The 22482-nt window shown below is 40.2% G+C and overlaps 3 protein-coding genes across 10 annotated transcripts in view; 2 read left to right on the top strand and 1 right to left on the bottom strand.

Annotated features, from left to right (window-relative positions):
* LOC108056063 (uncharacterized) overlaps positions 1–22482 on the bottom strand; it is a 70671-nt gene that overhangs the window by 650 nt on the left and 47539 nt on the right. Inside the window, exon 1 of one of the 3 annotated variants that reach the window (XM_017139688.3) lies at positions 102–167. The exons of the other annotated variants lie outside the window; for them this stretch is intronic. Coding sequence (XP_016995177.2) covers positions 102–167 — 66 coding nt within the window. Of the gene's footprint in view, positions 1–101; positions 168–22482 lie in introns of those variants that run through there. 3 annotated transcript variants of the gene reach the window in all.
* rdgA (retinal degeneration A) overlaps positions 1–22482 on the top strand; it is a 98613-nt gene that overhangs the window by 52384 nt on the left and 23747 nt on the right. For 5 of the 6 annotated variants that reach the window (XR_011419792.1, XM_044392778.2, XM_070219131.1 and 2 more), the window contains exons 2-3: positions 16513–17292; positions 17868–19294. Coding sequence is in view for 5 of the 6 variants with exons in the window: in XM_044392778.2 (XP_044248713.1) it covers positions 17026–17292; positions 17868–19294 (1694 nt within the window). In the remaining variant the exon portion in view is untranslated. Of the gene's footprint in view, positions 1–16512; positions 17302–17867; positions 19295–22482 lie in introns of all 6 variants that reach the window. The other variant, XM_070219132.1, reaches the window with a different exon arrangement.
* Positions 1–22482, top strand: part of LOC138913911 (uncharacterized) — a 105484-nt gene that overhangs the window by 72332 nt on the left and 10670 nt on the right. The gene's annotated exons all lie outside the window — the stretch shown is intronic.

Genomic DNA, 22482 nt, shown 5'->3' with positions numbered 1-22482 from the left:
GCAACTTGAAAAAAAATCAACACATAAAAAGTCCTTTAAAAGAAACCAAATTTCACCAATAACTAACTCAAATTAGACGAATTTATAGATCTCTTTCGCACCTGTTTGGTTAATTGCAGAAAGCCAAACAGAGTTATAAAACCCAACAAGTTCCTATAGAATCCCATATTGCAGGGAACTCCACGCCACGCGAATCAGAAGTAACTGAATGAATCGAACCAATAACCGAATAAAACGCAATTGCAAAGTGATTTAGCCATTGCGGCTAATGATAATTTCCGTAATTTGTCACACCTCAATTGGATCAATTCTCCCGGAATGACGGGCTAATTGTTAAATAATTGTGCGAGCATAGTTGCGCGAATTATGTATGTGCGACATTGGATGGGTTTTAAACTGTGCGGTTTATCAAATGAATAACACTAGTTAGCAAATTACAAAGTAATTTTAGTGCTGAAAAAAAAAAAAAAGATATTTAAAAAAAGATTTAGCCCACTTTAAAATAAAAGTTTAAAATTTGACAACTTTATGAGCAAGTTATGAGTAATAATTAATTTTCCGCTAGATGGCGCTAGATACGTTTTTGTAGGCTAGTGTAAATTATGTTTAAACCAGTAGACCATTTGTTTGTTTAGGCTGGACCCAATTAAGAGGGAAAAACATGTAACATGTTAGCCAACATCGTGTTGTCCCCTTGTTATGACTATAGTTATATTGTCTTTCCCGCTAATTGCATTTGCATCTGCACACGCTTTAGCTTCTGTTTCTGCCTCCGATATTTCCCAGCTTTCCGTTACACTTTTCCAGCATATCATATCGGCATTCTATACTATATGTTGGTACATTTGCCCAGATCCAGATCCGTTTCCGGCTTATTTGTTTGCTTGTCCTCGCTGCATGGCTCTCAATGGACCGAACAATGGATTGAAATCCACTTTCCACTTGCCGCATTCCCACATCCTCTCGAACACATCATCATCCTGTCGACGATTCATTCCCTTTGTCCCGTGTCCCGATTCACTGCTCATATTTACATTTTCTGTTATTTCCCCAGCAAATATTTGCATGACACTGACTGGCCTCAAACATATTTTCCAGGAATTTCGAGGCGTTTTCGCGCGTTTTTCCCTGCAACATCATCTGCAATCGCATCAACGCATCAGGGCCTCAATGCGATTTGCAATTTGAGTGGCGGTGGCAGTGGAAATCTCGTCCATCAGCCTTCATCTTTTCTTCCTTTATCTCTGCTTTGAGACTCGCTTGCGTTTCCTTTCACGATGGTCTTTTCATTTCATTTCATTTGATTTTATTTAATTTCATTCATGATAGCGGATAGCCAATACTTCTCTTCCAGCTAACTTAATTATATTAATGGCTTAATTAAAGCTGAACGTAATGGCATTACGGTGTACGAGTAACGAGCTGCAAATTAAACATTCAAGTCGATTCCTTGCTTTATTCTGTGCATATTCCATTTTCTATTAGCCTCTGAACATTTTATCGTTCGATTTTCACAACAACTTTATCTGTTGACTTGGCTGCAAATGGTGCACAAAGCCATTTGAAAGTGGTAAATTTATCCACATCTCTTCTTTCCTTTATCCTTGGCCTGTTTTGTTTTTTCTGTTTTTTGATTTGTGTCAATAGGCTTTTATGGGCTTTTAGTTGGACCATTGGCGACTCCACTTTTTGCTAGAGAAATTCCCGCCTGTGCAAATATTCTAAGCGCTTTTCACATTTCAAATGCACAAAGCCATTTCAGAGAGTTGGACAGCGAGTTCGCCTCTCCGTTTTGCGGCTGCAGAAATGGCAACTTTAATGTGCCCACACACATTGGGGAAAAAAAGTTTCCCAGGCCTGTCTTTCGCTAGCCTTTTTTTCTCATTCTCGCTGTTTTTCACTGCAGGGCGAGAAAAATGTCTGGACTTTACCAAATTTACGAACAAATTATTTTCGAATTTCGGTTTTTTTTTTAGTCTTCCAAGACAAGCCGTTTGGCTAAAAAAAATAATGAAAAAATTGGATCTTTTTTGGATTAAAATTAAATATAGAAAAAAAATGTTTAAAATATTTTTAAATATTTTTTTCCAATATTAAATAGATATTTTCGTGATATCTAAGAAATATTTTTTTAAAGTGCCACCAAACTAATGCCATTTTTCCTAAATTTATCTCTCTCGAATTTCGCGCAATGTGCAAAGAAATAACCGATGGAAAAATACCTAAGTGATGACCAATTTCGCAGATATTTGCTCTCTGTATGGCTCTTAGCTTCTAGCCTTGTTTGTCTCATATCGTTGCATTGCATTGGGGGGCCTTGAACGTTTTATGATTGCACTTTTCAGCAATAAAATAACGAGTGGGCGGCGTGGTGAGCGGGGAATTGTGGATGTGGATGCAACGCCCCGCAGGATCTCCAGGATCCCCCAGTATTCGAGTATTCGAGTATTCCACATCCCAGATCCCCGAGCAATGCGACTTCACACCGAATGCTCGGCTGAAACTTTAATAACCCCAGACGAGGCCGACACTTGCAATAAACTGGCTGCTCGTCGTAAAAGCTCAACACACAGATACACATACCACTCGTAAAAAACAGAGGCACTAAAAAAAGAAGTGGAAAATGTGTGGGGAAAGGAATGAAGGAAAGGAAAGGAAAGCCCAGGAGCAGGACTCGGGGGATACGATGTCCTGACCAAAAGCTGTCAACGCGTCGCCATTGCAGCTCATAAACATGGGATCCAGATCCATGGGCCCCTTTTCCCTCATTTTCCTACATTTTCCTACATCTCCCCGCCCCTTCTGGCTGTCAGTTATAGTTTTGGACCATCGCATCACATTTATTTCGTCGCCATTCCTCTGCCGTTGTATTTTCAGCGGGAACACGCTGCTTTGCACTTTATTGCCTGTCCTGCATAATTGTTGGGCTTATTATTGGATTTTGAATAGCATCCCATCGACAGGACTGGACATGGACAGGAAAAGTCCAAAGTCCGAAGGCTTTTCCGACGATGAGTTGGGTTCCCAAATGTATGATAATCCGTGGGGAAACATGGACTTCGGGTTCCTTTGTCATATTAATAAATAAAGAGCAGTAAATGGGCAGGGGAGATAATAAAACTGATTAAGAAAATGATAATAGTCAGGGAAAACTTAAACAAATTGAATGTAAATTTAGAGTGGATTAACTGGGAATTAAATAAAATTTTTTAATTAATATTAAATAAATATAAGTAAATATTAATCATATTAATGTAAAATCATAAAATGTAATGTAGACTTTGTATTACCTTAAGAATTCAAAAACTTCAAACGGTTATTAATTATTACATAATTTAAAGTATATAAGTGGCATAAATTCACAATTAGTTTAAATTAAATTCTTGCATTCCACTTTCTTTGTGCTAAATGCAATTAGAGTGTTTCTTGGAAATTTCACTTAGCAATTGCTCTGACAGAATTTCTCCTGAATAAATGCACTATATTTACTCAGTGGCAGTGGTCTTCCCACCTCCACTTGCATTTGCAATTGTTTTAGCCCATTGTTTGTGACTAATCCAGGCTTTGGAGGAGTCCTTAAAGTGAACTGCAGCTTGTTCTTAGAATTTGAAGGAACTCTTTGATTGCTGAACTGGCATTTAAGTTCCCTTTTCCCTGCACAATTTACCCTTTAAGATCTGGGGCTTTATAGCAATTATCCAGTACTTGTATCACGCATATTACGCATACGCCACGTATGCCAGTTAATAAGGGACCCAATTCCCTTGACCAACCAACCAACCAACCGCCAAGACAAAACACAACTCATCAATCTCTGACAGCTTTGGCTGCCCGGAACGGAACCTATGCAAAACCCAAACCCAAACCCAAACCCGAGTGAAGTACTCGTAAATTTCATTTAATCACCCTGGTCTCGGGACTTTGATGTAGTACGAAAAAAAAAAACAGGGTAAGGAAAATATTAAACTCCAAAGGACCACCGTGCACGTGGCCATTAAATTGTCGGCCCTCGTTCCTTTTTTACATACATATATTTTGTGTTGTTTTGTATGAAAATTTATTGGCACTGCGACTGATGAGGCAGGAAGAGGTCGGCAAATTGGGTCAACGGCAATAATAACAACGAGGTGCAACAGTTTTGAAAGGGGATGAGGATGAGGTTCGGGGGCGGGGGTGGCTATGAAATAGAACGGAAACGGAAATGGCGGTGCTGACACAACCAAGGTCACTCAGATGTGTGGGATGTATATGCTATATAGGGGGTATAACTATATGGAGAATCCTAGTTGTAAGGTGGCTGGGGAAAACTCAAACTCAAACCGAAACACACACATCACATCGGATGGGAAGTGCAAATTTATGTTGGAATTAATTGCAACGAGCTGCGGGACTGGGAAAAGGAATAGCAACAGCCCAGGGACCAAAAGAGAGTCCGGCCGTGACTTTAATTAGCCGTAGAAAACAAGCACTCAAACCCCGCATTAACGGAATCAGTCAGCCATGGGCAAAATTATGGGGCTTACTTTGATTTAAAGAGACGAGAAAAAGGGGAAAAATATTTCTTTAAAGTAAAACATTAAATTTCTTTTTAATAAGAATATAAAAAATACTTCAACATTATTATTATTCTGTTTTAATATCCATTTAAATATTCCCAAATTGAAATCTTTTAAAATATGCCAAATATAATAAAATCAGGCCGCAGTGCTGACTGCTCCTTGATTATTGGCAACCAAATTGCATTGCAAATTTTACCTCATATTGAAATTAAATTGAAACGATCGATTTCTTATTCGAGGCTTTTTGTAAATGTAATATTCATTGAAACCCAAAATTCACTGGAAAAATTTTTGTGATAAAATGGTGAAGGAAAAATTACTTAACCTTCTTGGAAATGACACTAATTTGATTGGACATTAAAAAAAATCCCTGATAATTAAAAAAAATGCATGTCATTCGAAATCAGCTTAAAAATATTAATTCAAGCTGAAGTAATTGCAGCGGGCAGTTAATTTCATTTGTGACTGCATCTTCTGGGAAAAAGTGCATGATAATCCTGCGAAAAAGAATTAAATCAAGCAGAAATAATTTCCAATGACATTTGTGAAAGCCTAATGGAACTTGCTATTTAATTAAAAGATATTAATTCAAGCTGAAATAATTCGAGCAGGCAGTAGATTTCAAATTTTAATATTTAACAAGATCAAATGCCCGAATATCAATTATTTTTAGCTGCCTAATCACAATGAGCTGGCAAATATTTGAATTCAATCAGCAATAATTGCTATCATTATTTTTTCTTTGTGTGTGCAGCTCGGTTATGGGGCATATAATTACGAATAGTCGGTTTGCTGAATGTTTTCTGTGCTTCCTGCCTGCGAATGAGCGCCCTGAATAATTGACACAAATTAAAAATGCAATTTCGAGGGTTTTTATTTTTATTATTATTATTTTTCTGTAAGGATTCCTCCTCCGATGACTTTGGTGCCATTTATTTGTCGCATTGTGCGTTATGTTTATTAATTCATCATAATTATTGCCTGCTCGCCTGTTTTCGTCTGATGTGCAGCCTATATATTCCCAGGGATCTGGATGCTTTTAGTGCCCCCATGAATATTGCATACTCTCGGGCGGATAGGCGTAAACCGAATTTAGAGCACAATTTTGCAACGATTTCGATTTGGTTTCCGATTTTCCCGACAGCCGGATGAAATGAGATCCATCCGATGAGATGAGCGTGGGTTGTTGTGTTGCCCGCACGCCAAGTGCGAATGATGCGTGTGGGCAGGTAATTTCAAGCGGAAAATTAATATCCCAAGAATGGCATACTTCATCATCCTGTCCATTAACAAACCAACGGGCCAAATGTAGCTGCATATTTGAGCCCCCATTGAGCCATCAAAGCCGTTCATCAATTATTCAGCCAACATTGTTACAGTCTTGTTAGCCCCCTCTTATTTATGTTGCAATTCGAGTGCTTTATACTTTGGCTATTTATTTTTAATAAAGAACTAGACTATATTAAAAAAAAACAAGAGAGAACGCTATAGTCGGGTTGGTGTCCCGACTATCTAATACCCGTCACTCCGCTAAAGGGAGTGCGAACGCTGTGTCTGGTTGGTGTACCGACTAATAATCGTAACTCAGCTAAAGGGAGTGCGAGGGAGATAGATATATGTTGACAATTTATAAATCGTATAACTTTTTAATGAATGGTCCGATTTGAAAAATGTCTTCTACATTTCGATAGGTATAAATATACACAACAAAATTGCATTTATACTTCTCGGAAATTTTTAAAGATGTGGGCGCAGGACCCATTTTAAAATCGTTTGTGGGCGATTGTGGGCGTTAGAGGGGGCGTGGCGCTCGGCTAAAATAAACTTGCGCTGCGTAGGAAGCCAAAGAATATGTGTGGGAAATCTCAACCTTCTAGCTTTTGTAGTTTCTGAGATCTCAGCGTTCATACAGACAGACAGACAGACAGACAGACAGACAGACAGACAGACAGACAGACAGACAGACAGACAGACAGACAGACAGACAGACAGACAGACAGACAGACAGACAGACAGACAGACAGACAGACGGACAGACAGACGGACAGACGGACATGGCTAGATCGACTCGGCTAGTGATCCTAATCAAGAATATATATACTTTATGGGGTCGGAAACGCTTCCTTCTAGCTGTTACATACTTTTGCACGAATCTAGTATACCCTTTTACTCTACGAGTAACGGGTATAAACAAAGCACAAATTGCAATGCATATTTAATTAAAAGGGAAATATAATTGTAGATTATTGTCTGCTTTCCCATTAATATTTTACTAATTCGCTTGTAATGCAATTAGAGATTATCATATATCACTATATAAGCATTTTTGTTTGCACTAATTAAAAATTAATTTCATATTAAATCGTAGTACATTTTTTTAAAAATAGTCCAAACTAACCGACGACCGCCAATAAATTGTGAATAATTTATTATGCGGCACATAACTCACCTGTTTAACTCGTGGCGCAGTTTTCGCCGCCTTTGAGCTGCCGTAAATCCTTGAAATGGATGAGGATGTTCCTCAACACGGCGAGAATTATTTGCCATTCAATTGCTCGTTCGCACCGACAACTTTGCATCCATTCGCAAATGAATTACAACTCAATTGCGGCGCCACATTCGTGTGTCACCCCTGATTCATTCGCCTGTTGCTCCTGCCACCCACTCAACCACCTCCTCCCCTGCTTCCTGTCAAGGTCGTACCCACTCACACATGTGTAACTGATACGTTTATTCAAGTGCTGAAAATAAATAACATGGCGGGGCACAAAAAAAAAAGAAAAAGAGGAAACTGAATCGGAAAACTGAAATGGAAACTGAAACTGAAAAGTTGGCGGCGCCCAAGTTGAGCGGCATAAATTTGCGGCGTGTTTAGTGTGTTTAGTCAGCTAACTTTTAGCAGCCACTGTGTGTCCCAGGGACATTTGCAACAAAAGTTGGCCAACTGAAACAAATGGCAACAAATTGTAAATAAATAAAAGTTTTTCGGCCACTCGGGGCTGCATACATAAATCCCATTGAATAATGCCGATCAATTTCGGACTTTTGTGCCGTGCCGGACAAAGTTTTTGCAACAGTGTATACTGTATGTATACAGCTGTGGTCGCATTAATAGCACTGGGAATTCTCCATATTCGTTGCAATTTAATTGTATTTAGGTAGCTGTGTTTTTCACAAATATTAATCATCATTATTAAATTTTTGAAACTGATTGAGCTTACTTAGGGAGGAATCAGTTCGTAGTTTAAGCTCATATTATAGTAAGAATATCTGGTAAAAATATGAACGATGTAGCTCTATTGGTTGGGGCAGTCGTTTTGACTCCTAAAATTTTAACTAGAGAGTTTTATATATATATAAGATAATTTTTTTTTTCGTGTTATTTTGTTGACCCCACTTGTACACTGTGCAACATAATTTGCAATTAGATTGTGTCTGCCTCGGAAACTCGATGCTGGACTTGATTATGCTACCGAAACGGTTTTGTTTATGTTTATGGAAATTGTTTTCCTCCAGCTTGTCCTCTTTTTCGCCTAGCTCCCAGTATCCCAGTATCCAGTTTCCGAGTTTCCAGTAGTTGCTGCCCCATGGCAGGATTATCCCCCAGTTTATGCGCTTAATTGTTGTTTGCCTTCAACTTTGGGCCCAGTTACTTGTCATCTTGTTGTTTCTGCTTCTGTTGGTATTGTTGTTTTTACTGCTGTTATTGCATGTCGGTGCTTCCAAGTGGGGGATTGGGATCGGGATTGGAATTGCCCATTCCCACACTCTCGGCGACAAACAAACAGACAACGTCGAAAGTGTTTGCTGCCATTCTGTTTTGGGACAAGTTAATCAGATATCAGATCCGATTGGCTATCAATGGGCCGGCTTGTTTGCTCCTGAAATTGAAATGCTAAACCTGAACCGAAATGGCGAAGGACGACGAAGTCGCATTTTGTTTATATTCCTGCGATGATTCCAGGAATGCCAAGAACAAATTTGAGCCTTGTCAAGTTGAGTCATTTCCGACAAAGTCAGTTAATAATTGCTTTCAAGCCATTATCGTAAAAATACAAAATAAATAAAATAAACTGTTGATAATTCTTAGTCTTTAGAAATTTAAAAAAAAATTAAGAAATCATTTTATATGCAATTTGTTGTCAATTGATTATTATTATCTATTTATTATTTTAATTCTATTTTTGTTGAATTTTTTAATAATAATTTATCATCTTTTACCTCTTTTTTAAGTTTTGAAGTGACTAATACTGATAATAATATTTTATATCCTTAAAAATGGTATCTTATTTTGTACTTAGCAAGTGGATAAGTCTACATTAATATACCCTACTCCTGTGCTTTTGCATACGTGTATTTCTCTGAGCCCAACGTCAACATTCATCTTGGCTTTATCCGTGTTAACTGAAAACTTTCGCAATTGAAAGCGACTTGGCTAATTAGTGGCGACGCAGAGATTATGCTGCTAGCAAGTTGGCTATGTGTGCCCGAAAACTTGTGGCTCATTATCATCACTCCCACACTAAACTGAACTACACTAAACTACGCTACATAGTATTTGTCCTGGATATAACCAACTGACGTTCCCTTTGTGTATTAATGGAAAAAGTTAGAGGGCCCCCGGACGGAGCCGGTTGCTGTTGATTGCATTCGCTGTTGGGTCTTTCAATAGATATTACAATAAACCATTGTTGTGTGAAAACTGAGAACTGAGAAGCGAGAACTCAGAACTGAGAGACCAGAGATAACCACCCACAATCGCCTGTCCATTCCATACCATATTCCATTCATCCAATCAATGTGGGCGCTATCCGGTGTTTATCCGAAACTGTTTGCCACTCCCATTGAAAACATCCTGCGCTGAATGCATGTAATGTGCCTAATGAGCATTTTGGGTGGATTTTGTGGGGTTTCTGGGAGCTCATCATCATCATCTCATCATCGCCTTATATTGTTGCATAATAGGTCCTGCCGTAATTACACTCATAAGCCATAAAGTTTGGGGAAAATCCGAAATGCAAGTATAGTATCCAATAACTTAAGCTGAAAATCAATTTTAATTAATCAAGTTCGGAGGACAAAAATAAGCTAAAGACCAGTGTCTTAGAAAATGTAATTAAATCGATACGGCCTTCTAGGAATGGAATTTTGTTTATTTAATTAATTAATTGGAAGAATTATTTAAATTATTTATTATTTATTTTATTATTTAGTTAAAAATCAAATATATTTTATACCTTTTTAGGAGTGAATCATCAAACTTTTTCTGTACCATGTTTTAGATTTCCATAATATTTCGATATATATTTAATATTAAATCCTCGTTGCTGGTGTCAAAGTAATGCAATTGACTAGATGAGGCATAGCCGCTTTTTAAAAAATATTCACATTTTTTCGGTCGATAAAAAGACTCGATCCGCTGTGCTCTCAGCTATTCCGACATCTTGCCAAATTCATTATTTGTCTAACAAGGAGCTAACTTCGCAAACTGAACACTAAGGGCACTATAAAAAAAAATTATATATTCAAACTATTATGATTGTCGAACCGATCGAGTTGGAAATTGACGAACAACTGAACTCGATTTCAAACTAAGCGAATGGAAATTTCTTCGCTTCGCTTTCCGTTGGGCGAAGAAATCGGGGAAATGGGCAGAAGAACGGGGGAGAGAGGCTCTGTTTGTTGTTGAAGCTGCTTAAAAATTGATTAGCACCTGGCCCATAACAAGTTTCAAATTACCAGGAGGCGTCTAACTGCCCTCGGTGATTTCAGCATTCAGCATTTCATTCCTACAATCATCCGCAGCCCAACTTGTTGTTATGTGCCTAGCTGCTTAGCACCTTGTAACCATTTTACTTTTAGGGCCTGACAAATGGTTGAGAGTAGGAGTCTGAGTTTGAGTTGAAAGAAAATCCATTCATGTGTATTTCGGAGGAATGATCAGCAATATGAGGAGATTTGTTAGTTGGCTATTAAAGCTATTGAAACTTGTTCGAAAAACTTACATGTTTTGGGGAAATATAGTAAAATATTAATTCGATCTTTCAATATATATAATCTTTCAATTCCCTAAACTGAAATCAAGGAAGTTTTTATTTTGATCAAAGTGCTAAAAATGTTCTGAAATTAAATATACTCATTTTGTAATATTCATATATTATATTAAAATTCGTGAGGTTTTTATTACCTGTATGTGATAGATTAGTTTTCAGGCTAGGGTAGCAAAAATTCGATTTAATATCACACAAACTGCACAACAATCTTGTTTATTGAGTCAAGTATTTAGCGTATTTTGGCCTTGTTTGCTCTCTTTTTGAGCCAGCCGTTGTTTTTTTTTTACCAGCCGCATGTTAAATGCCCTAATTTCCCGGCCACTTTATGTTGACTTTGAGTGGGTCTGACGTTGCCTTAGCACCTCGGTGCGATTTGGCCAGAGTCGTAAGCCCCCCTTTTAACCCCCCTTTTAACCCCCCTTTTTAGCCACCCCCCCTCATATGTCAGCACCCCTCTGCTTTGGAAAAGTCAACGAGCTGTGGCCTGTCAGTGTGTGCTGACATAATTGCAAGTGGATATCAAATATTTCCCCTCGATTCCAATGGCTAATGCCATGTCGTCCGTTTCGTTCCGTTTCGTTTCGGCTTGAGAGGCTGTCAGGGGCAGGCGGATCGAAGTGGGCGTGGCCAGCAAGGTCATTGGGGTGGCACCCCATTACCAATGGGGCACACAAATCGAGTCGAGTCCTGAAATACTCAAAAATCCATTTCAATGGAGTGTCAAAGATGTCAGGATGTCACGGGGCGGGTCAGGCGGTGTAAAAAGTGGAAAAGCCACGCCATTTTATTTAATATGTGGTGGACTTTGTAAATCAAAAAGGAAAGAGGGGCAAAACTTAGGAAGGCCATGCCAAAAATGTGCCATTTATTTTCATTTTTCTTTATCAAAAGCAAGACTTTGAAATAAATGAAATCAGATGCCTATCTTGCATTGGGCACACGTCGAGTTTTCTGTGTTCCGCAATCCGTGATTGTCTTTTAATTATTTCTGTAAATCAACTGTAATAAGGCAGTTTTGTTCGCCTGTCATTTAAATGCTTTTGGTAAATAATTGATTATAATTTCGCTGGATAATTCCGAACATTTTCCAAATCTACTGTGCATTTCCACACATTTTACCAGCTGCCCGTCAATTTGCCTACCGCTCGTTCTCATTACTTGTCTGTCACTTTTGATAATTGCATGACGCGTTTTACACGCGAGTTGAGCGCGATTTTCCAAACATTTTCGAACATTACGCCCATACACACACACTCGCAGACTCACGCATACATACACACATGCAGGGGGTCTATCGATGGCATATCCTTACAAGGATTTGCACTTAACCTGCTCCACTTGCAGCCCAACTTGGCATCGATTGAGATTGCAGGGAAATGCGAGGGAAAATGCGAGAGAAAAGCCGTCGAGAAGCGAACAAAAAACGGCTCCTCAAGTGGAAGCAATCGCTCAAGTTGGAAACCCTTTTTCTCTGTGTGTGTGTGTATGGGTGCTTTTATGGGTTTTTCCTTTTTTTATTTCCTGCCACCTGCTGACGTCACTATTGACCCACTTGCAAGCCGAATCGAATTCGCATTCAAAAGTGCCAACCAAGTGAGATGAAGCAACCAAAGATGAAGATGCAGAGCAAAAAAAAGTTGATACTCAAGACTTTACAAAAAAAAATTAATGACCCATTTATTTAAACTATATTTCCTTAAAAAATATCAACAAAATTATTAGTTTAAAATATTTTTTTCCTCGAAAATATGGGAATTATCTGAAATAAATGATTAATCTATAAATCCAAGAATATTATAATATTCTTTTTATTTGTGCATCGAGAGAAGAGAACGGAGATAAACGCCACGCCAGCCCAATCCCAATTCCAATCCTCTGCTCACATTTCAATCTCTTGCCGGCATTTTGGCTCGGATTCCGGTGCCATTGATAAATATGCCAAATCATCGGGCACGTCCTTAGACCTCCGATCGGATCCCCAGGACACGTGCAACAACTCCGGCCCCTTCAAAAAACAAAACAGTGCGAAAAAAGAGGAGAAAATTAAGCCAGCCACCAAAGAGGAAAAAAAGGGTGGGGGATGGAAAGGAAAGGAAAAGTTTTTCCATTCACTTTTCGTTTTGTTTGTCAAGTTATTCTGTCAAAATTTATTTAAATATTCTACCGATTTTCCTGGAATACTTTGGAAGTGCCACCCCCTTTTTTTTTCTTTTCTACCCCTCGATAAAGTTTGGCGGCAAAACGCTTCGCGTTAAATAATTTCCCCAACAGTCATTAGGTGCAACCAAAACACTTCTCGTCTCGTCTCTCTTTTCTGGCAGCGACAAATGGCAGCAAATTATGATGCTGCTCGCAAGTTATTCAGACGAAAGGGGGACGACCCAACCCGAAAACCCCAACCCTAACCCCAACCCTAACCCCAACCCAACCCCAACATAACCCCAACCCTTACCCCATCAGGCGTAAACTCTTCTCCGCTTCAACCAATTTTTCTTTTCGGTTTTCTTTTTTATGAGAACTTTTCCTGCTGCCAACAATTAATTGAAATTAACATATTTTTCTTCTTTTATTTGAGACAACTTCCCGCCTTCGTCCCCCTTCCTTGACCACCGTTCCACGCCTGACTAACTTAATTTCCCCCAGTTTTCCTGCTCCGCGCAAAATTAAAATGCTGCGGATTAATTTTCAGCGTCTCAGCTAGAAAATGCCGAAAAAAAAAGGGAGAACGCTAAAGTCGAGCAACTCGACTATCTTATTCCCATTATTAAGCCCAGCAGTAAATCGACTGCTTGCATTCCATTATTTGCTAATAGCTTTTTTATGAATGTTCAGATTTTAAAATGTTATTTTACATTTCGATATACCTATTACATTCCTTCCAAAGAATACAATACACCCCTTTACTCAACGATTAACAGGTATATTTACAAAAAAGAAAAGGGGGAAGTAAGCCACTCGGACCAATTAAATTCTTGCCAAAAGTTACCAAATTGATTTTCTTGGTAACTCAGTAATTTCGCTACTATCACATTTCTTATTCTAGTAAGGCAGGTGAACAGAGAACTTTCTCATTAAACACAGTTCCGGGAATTTGTAATTTCTAATGCTTTTAAACATTTGATTACTGTTTAACTCTTAAAGTGTAACCTGATAATCCAAATAGGATATTTTAGGTAATTTAAACTAATTTATTAGTTTGTAACCTACTTATGATTTCTGCGATCATATGACCTTATTAAATTCTCATTAATATTGTTGGTCATCAATAGCACTTGGCTTCTTCTTCTTTGGGTAACTTTTATGACAAATTGCAGGTTAAGCGGGGTCCAAATTAATTTTACAAAATTGTTTATGGCCTGTAAGTGAAGCGCTTTCATTTTTGTGGCACCTTTAATGAGCCCCAGACTCAAAGGCAGGGGCGCACAGCCAAGGGGGATTTCCCCAATTTCCAGCTTGAGAGTGAGTAGGAATGTGAATGAGCCTTGGGAAAAGCAGGAGGATTTCCCATCTCAGTCACATAATAAGGGCATTCCTCATACGCCTCCGATTCCCCAGTGGCTCCATTTGCAGCGCTTTGAGCTCTTGTATATATAGTATATATATATTTCATATTGTTGTTGTGGCTCCTCGTTGGGCTCTGGCTTTATGAAAAATTATACAAAACTTTTTACTTAGTGCCACGCGGGCTCTGAACAATTACGAGGCCATCAGGGAAGTTGGAAAACGGCAAACAGAAAACGGAAAACAAACGGCAAAAGGCAAAAGGCGGCAGGCAGTGGGGTCAAGTCAAGAGGTTGGCAAATAAATAACGTGTTTGTAATAAGCCCAGTATGTGTGTGTATATATTTGATTTGGCCCTTCTAAACGATGCAGAAAGTTTAGTTGTGTGATAAAAGGGGAAAGGGAAGGGCTAACCCAACCAATTGAAAATGGTATAATCGTCTAATGGTTTCCCCATTCGAATCGCTGGCTTATCGCTGCTGCAAAGCACAATCTGTCAGTTTTCCACTAATTAACTGAGTGGCAAACAATGTCCAAGATTTATGGCTATTTTTCTTGGCGCAAATTTACTTAATTACAAAGTATCCCCCGCTCAAGTGGCATAAATCAGGGCAATTGTTTAAGAAACTTTGCTTCTGCTTAGAAAATTCACAAAAGTTTTGAGGTCAGTTAAATGGTAAGCTTTCCGTTTAAAAAGACATTTTCACAGATTATTTAAAGTAGTGTTTTCTTCTTTGTAGAGCCTGTTAAAGAGTTACATTTTAAGTAAAAGCCCTTTTTATTTTCATTCCTCAGAAACTAAATTAAATAATAAATACAGTTTGAAGTATTAAATTATATTATTTAATTATAATTTAATTTGTTTTCCTTAATATTAAATACATTTTCTATCAACTATAAGATTTTTTAGATATTTTAAATAGTAAATATAGTTATGAGAAGAGCCGGAAAGTAGGCCACACTGCTGTTTCAATCTCAGTTCCGAAGTAGGCTATACATTGGTTGCACTTGCATTCCATTTCCAATCCAAAAATTCCTGCAACCCCGGCATTTCGCACCCCATTTCAACCTTTTCTAATTACGCACTTTAACAAATTCTTTGCGACTCGCAACGCCATTCCATGCCGTCACCTGGCAAACTTTTGGCATTTCTATGGAATTCAATTTCAAAGCTATATCATTTTCATTTAATTTCACGCTTTCAATTTGCGACCCACACAAACAGGGGCGGGGGTGGAGAGGGGCGAGGGAAGGCCGCTCTTTGTCCGGCCGCATCCCTTTTTTAGCCCCCACCTCCACACTCTGGTGACCCCCTTTTGCCCGTGGTGACCCCGTCACGAGAAGAGTCGCAGTCGCGGCACATGCCAAAGGTATGCCATAATGGATTTTTTGCTGCCGTTGTTTTCCTTCAGCCACCTATTGTCTGTAAAACGAAACCGGCCCACCCCGCCCTCGAATCCCGCCCCCTTTTCATCCATTTTCCAGCCCGGAATCAAACCGAACCGTAGCGAACCGCATCGCCCGTCAATTTAGCACTTTCACCTAAACACACACGTGCCTCACCGTGTGTTTTTCGAATGGATTGGAATGGAATAGAAAGCAAAACAAAAAGCAAAAAAAAAAGTTAAAAAAAAGAAAAACAAAAAAAGGAAAACTGCACCTCGCTTCAAATGGCAAACAAGAATATCCATGAACAGGTCAAAGGGCAGCACAGCATGACTACACTCGTAACAAAAACCGATTTTCGCCCTATAAAAAGAAAACTCTTTCATGAATTTATTTAGAAATTTTATTAATTAAATTAATAAATTCGATACGAATTTTTGTTGGGTTTTTCAGTCGTCATTTGGACAAATCAATCAAAAGAACCTTTGTTTTCAATAGCTAACAACCTTAACTAACAATTCCCATCATTTTCGATTCTTGCACACATTTCTCTACCGTGGGAATAAGATTAAATATGATTTAAATATTTACTTTTTAGCTTATAAAGGGCATAAAGGCAGACCAGGTGATTATTCGCCCCCTCTTTCTTTTTTGTTTTAACCATGCATTTGGCAGCAGTTTTTTAAAAACATAGCAGGTACTTCAAACAAACATTTTTAGCACCGCTGGCGATAAAGGGATTTTTCAATTTACGAATAACCTTCGATGCAGGGCTTTTGGTTTTGTGCGAGTGAGTGAGAGAGAGTGTGTGCGTTTGAGACTTTCACGAAATTGGTCAGCAAAAATTTGTTTGGCGTGTAAATTGAGCAGTTTTTTTGCGGCCATTGTTTAAGTTTCGTGGGCAAAGAAAAACTGCGGAAAATGCTTTTTAATCATTTGACTAACGTAATCAATTCTCCCGTTTCTCCCCTTCTCTTTCTTTTCCTGGCTCCTTTGTAAATTGCAATTCACAGCGCGAAACTTTTGATTAATTAAAAGTAAAACAAAAAGCCGAGAGCCAACCAAGAACTGGCTTCTGGCGAACAACAACAAAAACCCACAACGAGAGTCCTGAAACTCGCCCACAAGTAACTTCTCCTCCAGGAAGCAGCTAAACAAACCACAAAAAAAAAGGACAACAAAAAAAGAATACAGAATTGAGAAAAAATTCAACTTTGACCGAACACCGAACATCGAAATGGAATTGGCCATCAGAATTGTCAATTCGCAGTTCGCTCGCTACAAAAACAACTACAACAGCAATAACAGCAAAATTCACACCAGCAATAGCAAAGATCGAATCATCGACAACAACGACGAGAACAACAATCCCAACAATCTCAACAGTGACAACAATTTAACAACGATAAGAGCAGCAGTAGAGAAAACTGCAACCACCACCGGCAACAACCAATCGACATCAGCAGCAGCAACAACAGTAGCTGCAACTTGCGACAAATTTGTATTGACAACAACAACCAAGCGAAATGCAGCAGCAGCAGCAACAGCCGTCCATCGACCAGCTGAGCGAGCCCATAGCTTCGACCAGCAGCGCGGCAGCAATTAGGCAGGCAGCAGCAGCAGCAGCAGCAACATCGACACCGACAACATCGTCAACAAGCAACAACTTCCACCAGCAACTGCAAGCAACAACGGCAGCAACCATGCAACGTCTGCGTACCACATTCACGCGATCGCGCACTCCGACCGGTGCCGAAATGAAGATGCAGAACAGTTTGGAGGTGCCCAAGCAGGTAAAAAAGGTGGTTAATCGATAATTCCGATATTACCTATCGTTATTGCCTGTTTGGATTGTTCGTTCCCTTTGTCTTGCCTCGTTTTTTGTGCTTTTTCTTTATCAAATTCAATTATATAATTCGATTTTGCTTTAAGGATATTACCATGCCCCTCGTTGGGCGCCAAACACTTTTTATTTCTAACCCACTGTTGTCTCTTCTTTTTCTCGATGTATTTACGTTTGCTTTGGAACATTAAAATTACTCTTTGAGTGCCGTTTCCGTTATCGTTCTAATATAATCGGTAACATTCGATAGCTATGCATTTATGTGTTTCGCATGTGTTACTTTTGTTGACTTTATTCAAAATGCACTTTGAAGAGTCTTTTTATTTATGTTGTGATCTGTATGTGTTACTTTTGATGACTTCCTATAAATGGCAACTTTTCTTTCCAATGTCCCACGTTGGGCGCCATTTACAAGTGACATCGGAAGATTCGTTTATTGATTGTTCAGTTGTGTTCTGCATGTTTTGCTTTCGATGAGTTTCGAGCTGAGCGCCATTTGACCCGTGTGATCATCGCTTGTTGCAGGTGCGCTCAGCCTCCTTCGACGAGATGCAATTGGAGTCGCAGCGCGCCTCCTCCAGCCTGCTCAAGCAGCAGTCCTCATCCTCGGCCTCGGCGGACGAACGCTCCTCGGAGGCTGGCTTCCTGCAGGTCCCCTTGGCGGCCCATCAGCAGCGATCCCATAGCTTCGATTCGGCGGCCACGGCCTCGGGGGGCAGCGATGATTCTGGGACCTTTCTGGAGGTTCCGCGCCGCCTGAAGGCTCGCCGCACTTCGTCCACCAAGACACCGCCGCCGTGCATCCATTGTCACTATCTGGAGGAGTACGAGCGCCTGATGACGGCCGACCAGCGCTACTTTATCGATCATCGCGAGCTGACGGCCCTCAGCTACAGCAACACCAGCTCGGAGAACAGCGAGGATGAGGACGATGGAGAGGATGACGACGAGGCCAGCAGCACGGCCATTGAGGATGCCGAGGAGGAGACCACTGAGGCGGCTACCGAGGAGGCGGACGAAGATCCCCGCACCGAGGTGGAGTCCGAGCACGATCACGATCCGGATGACGATGCCGCCATGGAGATGGACATACGCATTGGCAATATGAGCAGCCAGGGCAGCAGCATCGAGGAGTCGCGTGCCCGCCTGCCGCGTCAAATGAGACGCCACACCATCGGCAGCAGTTCCCTTGCCTCGGCGACCTCCGAGGACGAGGGTCTCGAGGGATCGGACAATGGATCGCCGCACTTTGGGAATACCCTGCAGCCACCGGCCACGCCGTGCGGCATAACCTTTACGCTGAGCCCGACCAACGGAGACTATCCATCGCCGCCGCATCTCCCCTTGGATCCTGGATCGCCGCCCATGTCGCCGTGCTCCTCGAACTCGATTTCCGGTCGCTTGCCCGCGGATGCCGACGATGCCGGGGCGGCCATGGGTCTGCCGGTGCGGGCCAGACGTCGATCGATCTCGCGACAGGAGGCCATATTCGTGGAGCCCACCGGGAACTCGCTGGAGAATGTGTCGCACGAGGAGGTGGACAACCACAGCAGCAACAATAACACCAAGTCATCGGTGGATACCGCAGATTCCCTCGAGGAGGCCTCGACCATGGCCACCTGTGGATCACCGGGAGCGGTTGGTGGGTTGGGCCCTTCGACATCCTCGGGCGCTGTTGGTGGTCATCACAATGCTTTTGTGGTGCGGGATATTTACCTAATGGTTCCCGATTTGAAGCGAGATCGGGCCGCCTCCGTCGATTCTTGCTTCTCCAAGCTGTCGTCGGGCGCCAAAACGGAGGAGCTGCAACCAAGTGCCGATGGCTGCTTCCTCACCGTGCCGAATATCAATGCCACACGATCGCGATCCGTGGACATCGTGCTGCCCACCGACGAGCAGGCCAGGTACAAGGCCTTGTCCATGACCGGATCCACCGTCACCTACGCCGATGGGTATGTACCATACGTAATTGTTGTGTTGTGAAAAGGGATGCCATTGGAAATATTCTTATTTTTCTAGCAATAATTTTCTAGAATCATTTTCTAAAAAGCATTACAAATAAGCACATTTTTGTAAAAAATCCAGATTCTTATTTTTCACCCTAAAATATCAGTTTTTTGCCCGAAACATTGGAAATAATGGTCCAAACAGGTAATGTCACACCTTGTTGAACTCGTAGCTAAATTTTGAATCGATTGGCATTCAAACCTGGACATTTTATTTTTGGTCAATTTTTCGCAAAAAATCATGATGTAACCCCTATCAAATTTGCAAAAAATTTTCAAAAAATAAATTTTCTAGATAGTGATGGGGATTGTTAGTTTATGTTATTAGCTGCTCAAAACAGTCGCTCTTTTCTCTGTGGGTTTTGATTTGACCAAAATACGACTAAAAAAAACGTTTTTTTTTTGGTCTAGAAATTTTTTCCATATTTTCTACCCTAAATTGTCAGTATTTTGGCCGAAACAATGCCAAAAATGGTCGAAATATAGAATGTAATACCTCGTTGAGCTCGTAATTAAATTCCTAATCGATTGGCATTTAAACCTGGACATCTTAATTTTGATCAATTTTTCGCAAAAAATCATGATGTTACCCCCTTATCAAAATTGCAAAAATTTTTCAAAAAATAAATTTTCTAGAAAGTGATGGGGATCGTTAGTTTTGGTTGTTAGCTGCTCAAAACAGTCGCTCTTTTCTCTGTGGGCCTTGTTTTTTCCAAATTACGAACAAAAATTGGAAAAAATAGTAATTTTCGAGACTCACTATATCTATTAATTTGGTTAGTTAAAATGTTTAACTTTCAATGATCATTTATCTTCTTTAACCTGTATCATTGTATAGAACGCTGTTTTAAATGTTATCTAGAATCTACACACAATCCCAAATGAAATAAAAAATGTGTAATCTAGTGCTATCTGTATGTCAGAGTTCACTCAACAGTTTTAAGCCTAGCCCCACCTGACATACACCAATTTAGATAGCAGTTTACTTTGACTTGGCAGCCAAAAAAAAAAACAAACGAAGCCCTTAGTTGGGCCTCCCTTCAATGTTTACTTTCGGTTTCACTTTGCCAGAGATTTGAGGTCCCCCTTCCAACTTTCAACTTCCAACCTACTCGACAAATCCCCTCCCAAGTTGGGCGGCTATTTTTAGAGCGGCAAACTTTTAAATTGACTCATTAAAACGAGCTTAACACGTGGCTCCGGTTAGGATTTTAGGATCAGCCGAAGGACGACGCCGGACTGGAGATGCAAACCAGGGCCATAATTGCGGCTATTTTGTGTGGATCAATTTTAGACTGGGACCCGGGATCTAGTATCCCATATCCCGCATCCCGAATCCCACTTGACCGGCTTGTGTGACACGTGTGCGCTTTTCGGGTGACACATTTGGTGTCCGTTTGCTGTCCGTTAGTTGTCCGTTCGGTGTCCGTCAGTGGAGCTAAACCCCGTCGACTTAAGCCTAATTAGAAACGAAGGCTTCGCCTCCCGGCAATTCATAATTCTTGCCAAGTTGGCCCACTGCGTGCCGTATGCCAACCCTCGGCTTGAATAAATTATGGGTGCCCGCACGAAAAAATAAGCCGGACGGACAGAGGAGGCAGAGAATAAAAAATAAAGAGTACAGATACTTTAAATGCCCTTCAAATAAATCATAAGACTTAATACTGGGAATTACTGTGAAGAAGCACATAAATCTTTTCCTGACAAGCCTAAGTTGTACTTCTTTTGATAAAGACAAGATGATCTAATCCTTAGCAGCATAAATTAAATATTTCCTGGACTTATGGGACTAAACTAATATAATTTATTGAAATAATTTAGTCATTATATTTTTATGGATTTTATTATTTTTATTTTAAATATATTTTTGAACATATTATAAAATTAAACTTACTCAACATTTGAATTAGAATACCCATAAAGGCGTCAGGGTAGTAAAATTGGCTGAGCAAACCGATTTGCTTGAATAACAAAAAAAGCCTCTCATAAATAATATTCAAACAAAGTGTCCCGTGTCCCGTGTCCGTTGTCCTTTGTCCGTTGTCCGCGTATCCCATTGCGTGGAATGACAAGAAGGCGAGAGTCTCGAGGTGTGAGGCTGACGAACCACTTGCGGCCAATTTGTTTCACTGCAGCAGAAAACCACCCATTGGGAGTCCTCTCCCGTTTTCAAGGGAACCGATATGACTGTAGATTATTCAGAACTCTCCTCTGATGGATTAGATAGATTAGGACTTAGGACTTGGGACTCCCCGTGTGCGTGTTCGTGTGTGTTTGGCCGTGGCTAGAAACTCGATTTCGCGTTCCGTGGAAAATTAATTAGCTTAGTGCGGGCTTATCGTAGGGAATACAGGGAGAAGTAGTTATTAATATATCACAAAAGAAGTTTTTGGTGAAGCTTGAAAATAACTGAATTTTCATGCAATATTATCCACAAATATTTAATTTCAAGTTAGCCCTTTGTTATTTCATTATTGAATGTTATTAATTGGATTGCCATTCATTCATTCGCATATTCATTAAAAATTCAAGTGAACTCAAACTCAAACTCAACGCTGGCAATTCATAAATTGCTGAGGCATTCGCTTTGCACTTGAAAATAAGTAAATATTTTCCCCAATGAATAATTTTTATTATCGCTCTTTTACTTGCAGGTACGTATACGAACATACACATTACAACATTGGTTAACCCTTGACTGCCCCTTGTGCACTCACAGATAAGTACTGGAAATGAAAATGAATATTAATATTGAAATGGCAATTTGTTGTGGTTTGTTGTCGAGTGTTCTGTTGTGTTGGCTTGTGTTGGGTTTCTCCCTTAATGCGAATGGGTATCGTTTTTAATTTCCGATTCATGTTGTCCCAATTTATGGCCATTTATTGTCCCCTACATAACCATTAAAATCTGTCTTCAGGGGCTCCCCATTCCCCATTTGTAGGGGGAGTACGGGGACCCCTCATAAAGTTGGATTTGCTGATTTACGATACCGAAGCGTGTCACGTTATTATCTCCCATTTTGTGGCTTCCATTCGGAAAATTCCGGCTATTCCACGGCAATTCTGAGCATTGACCACTGACTGATATGTTTAATTTTCCGCCACTCCCCGAAAATTTGTTGCCCATTTTCCCCT

This window comes from Drosophila takahashii, chromosome X (genome assembly GCF_030179915.1).
Source record: "Drosophila takahashii strain IR98-3 E-12201 chromosome X, DtakHiC1v2, whole genome shotgun sequence".
Lineage (NCBI taxonomy): Eukaryota > Metazoa > Arthropoda > Insecta > Diptera > Drosophilidae > Drosophila > Drosophila takahashii.
Note: the sequence above shows the minus strand (reverse complement) of the source record. Positions and strands in the feature narration are given on the sequence as shown.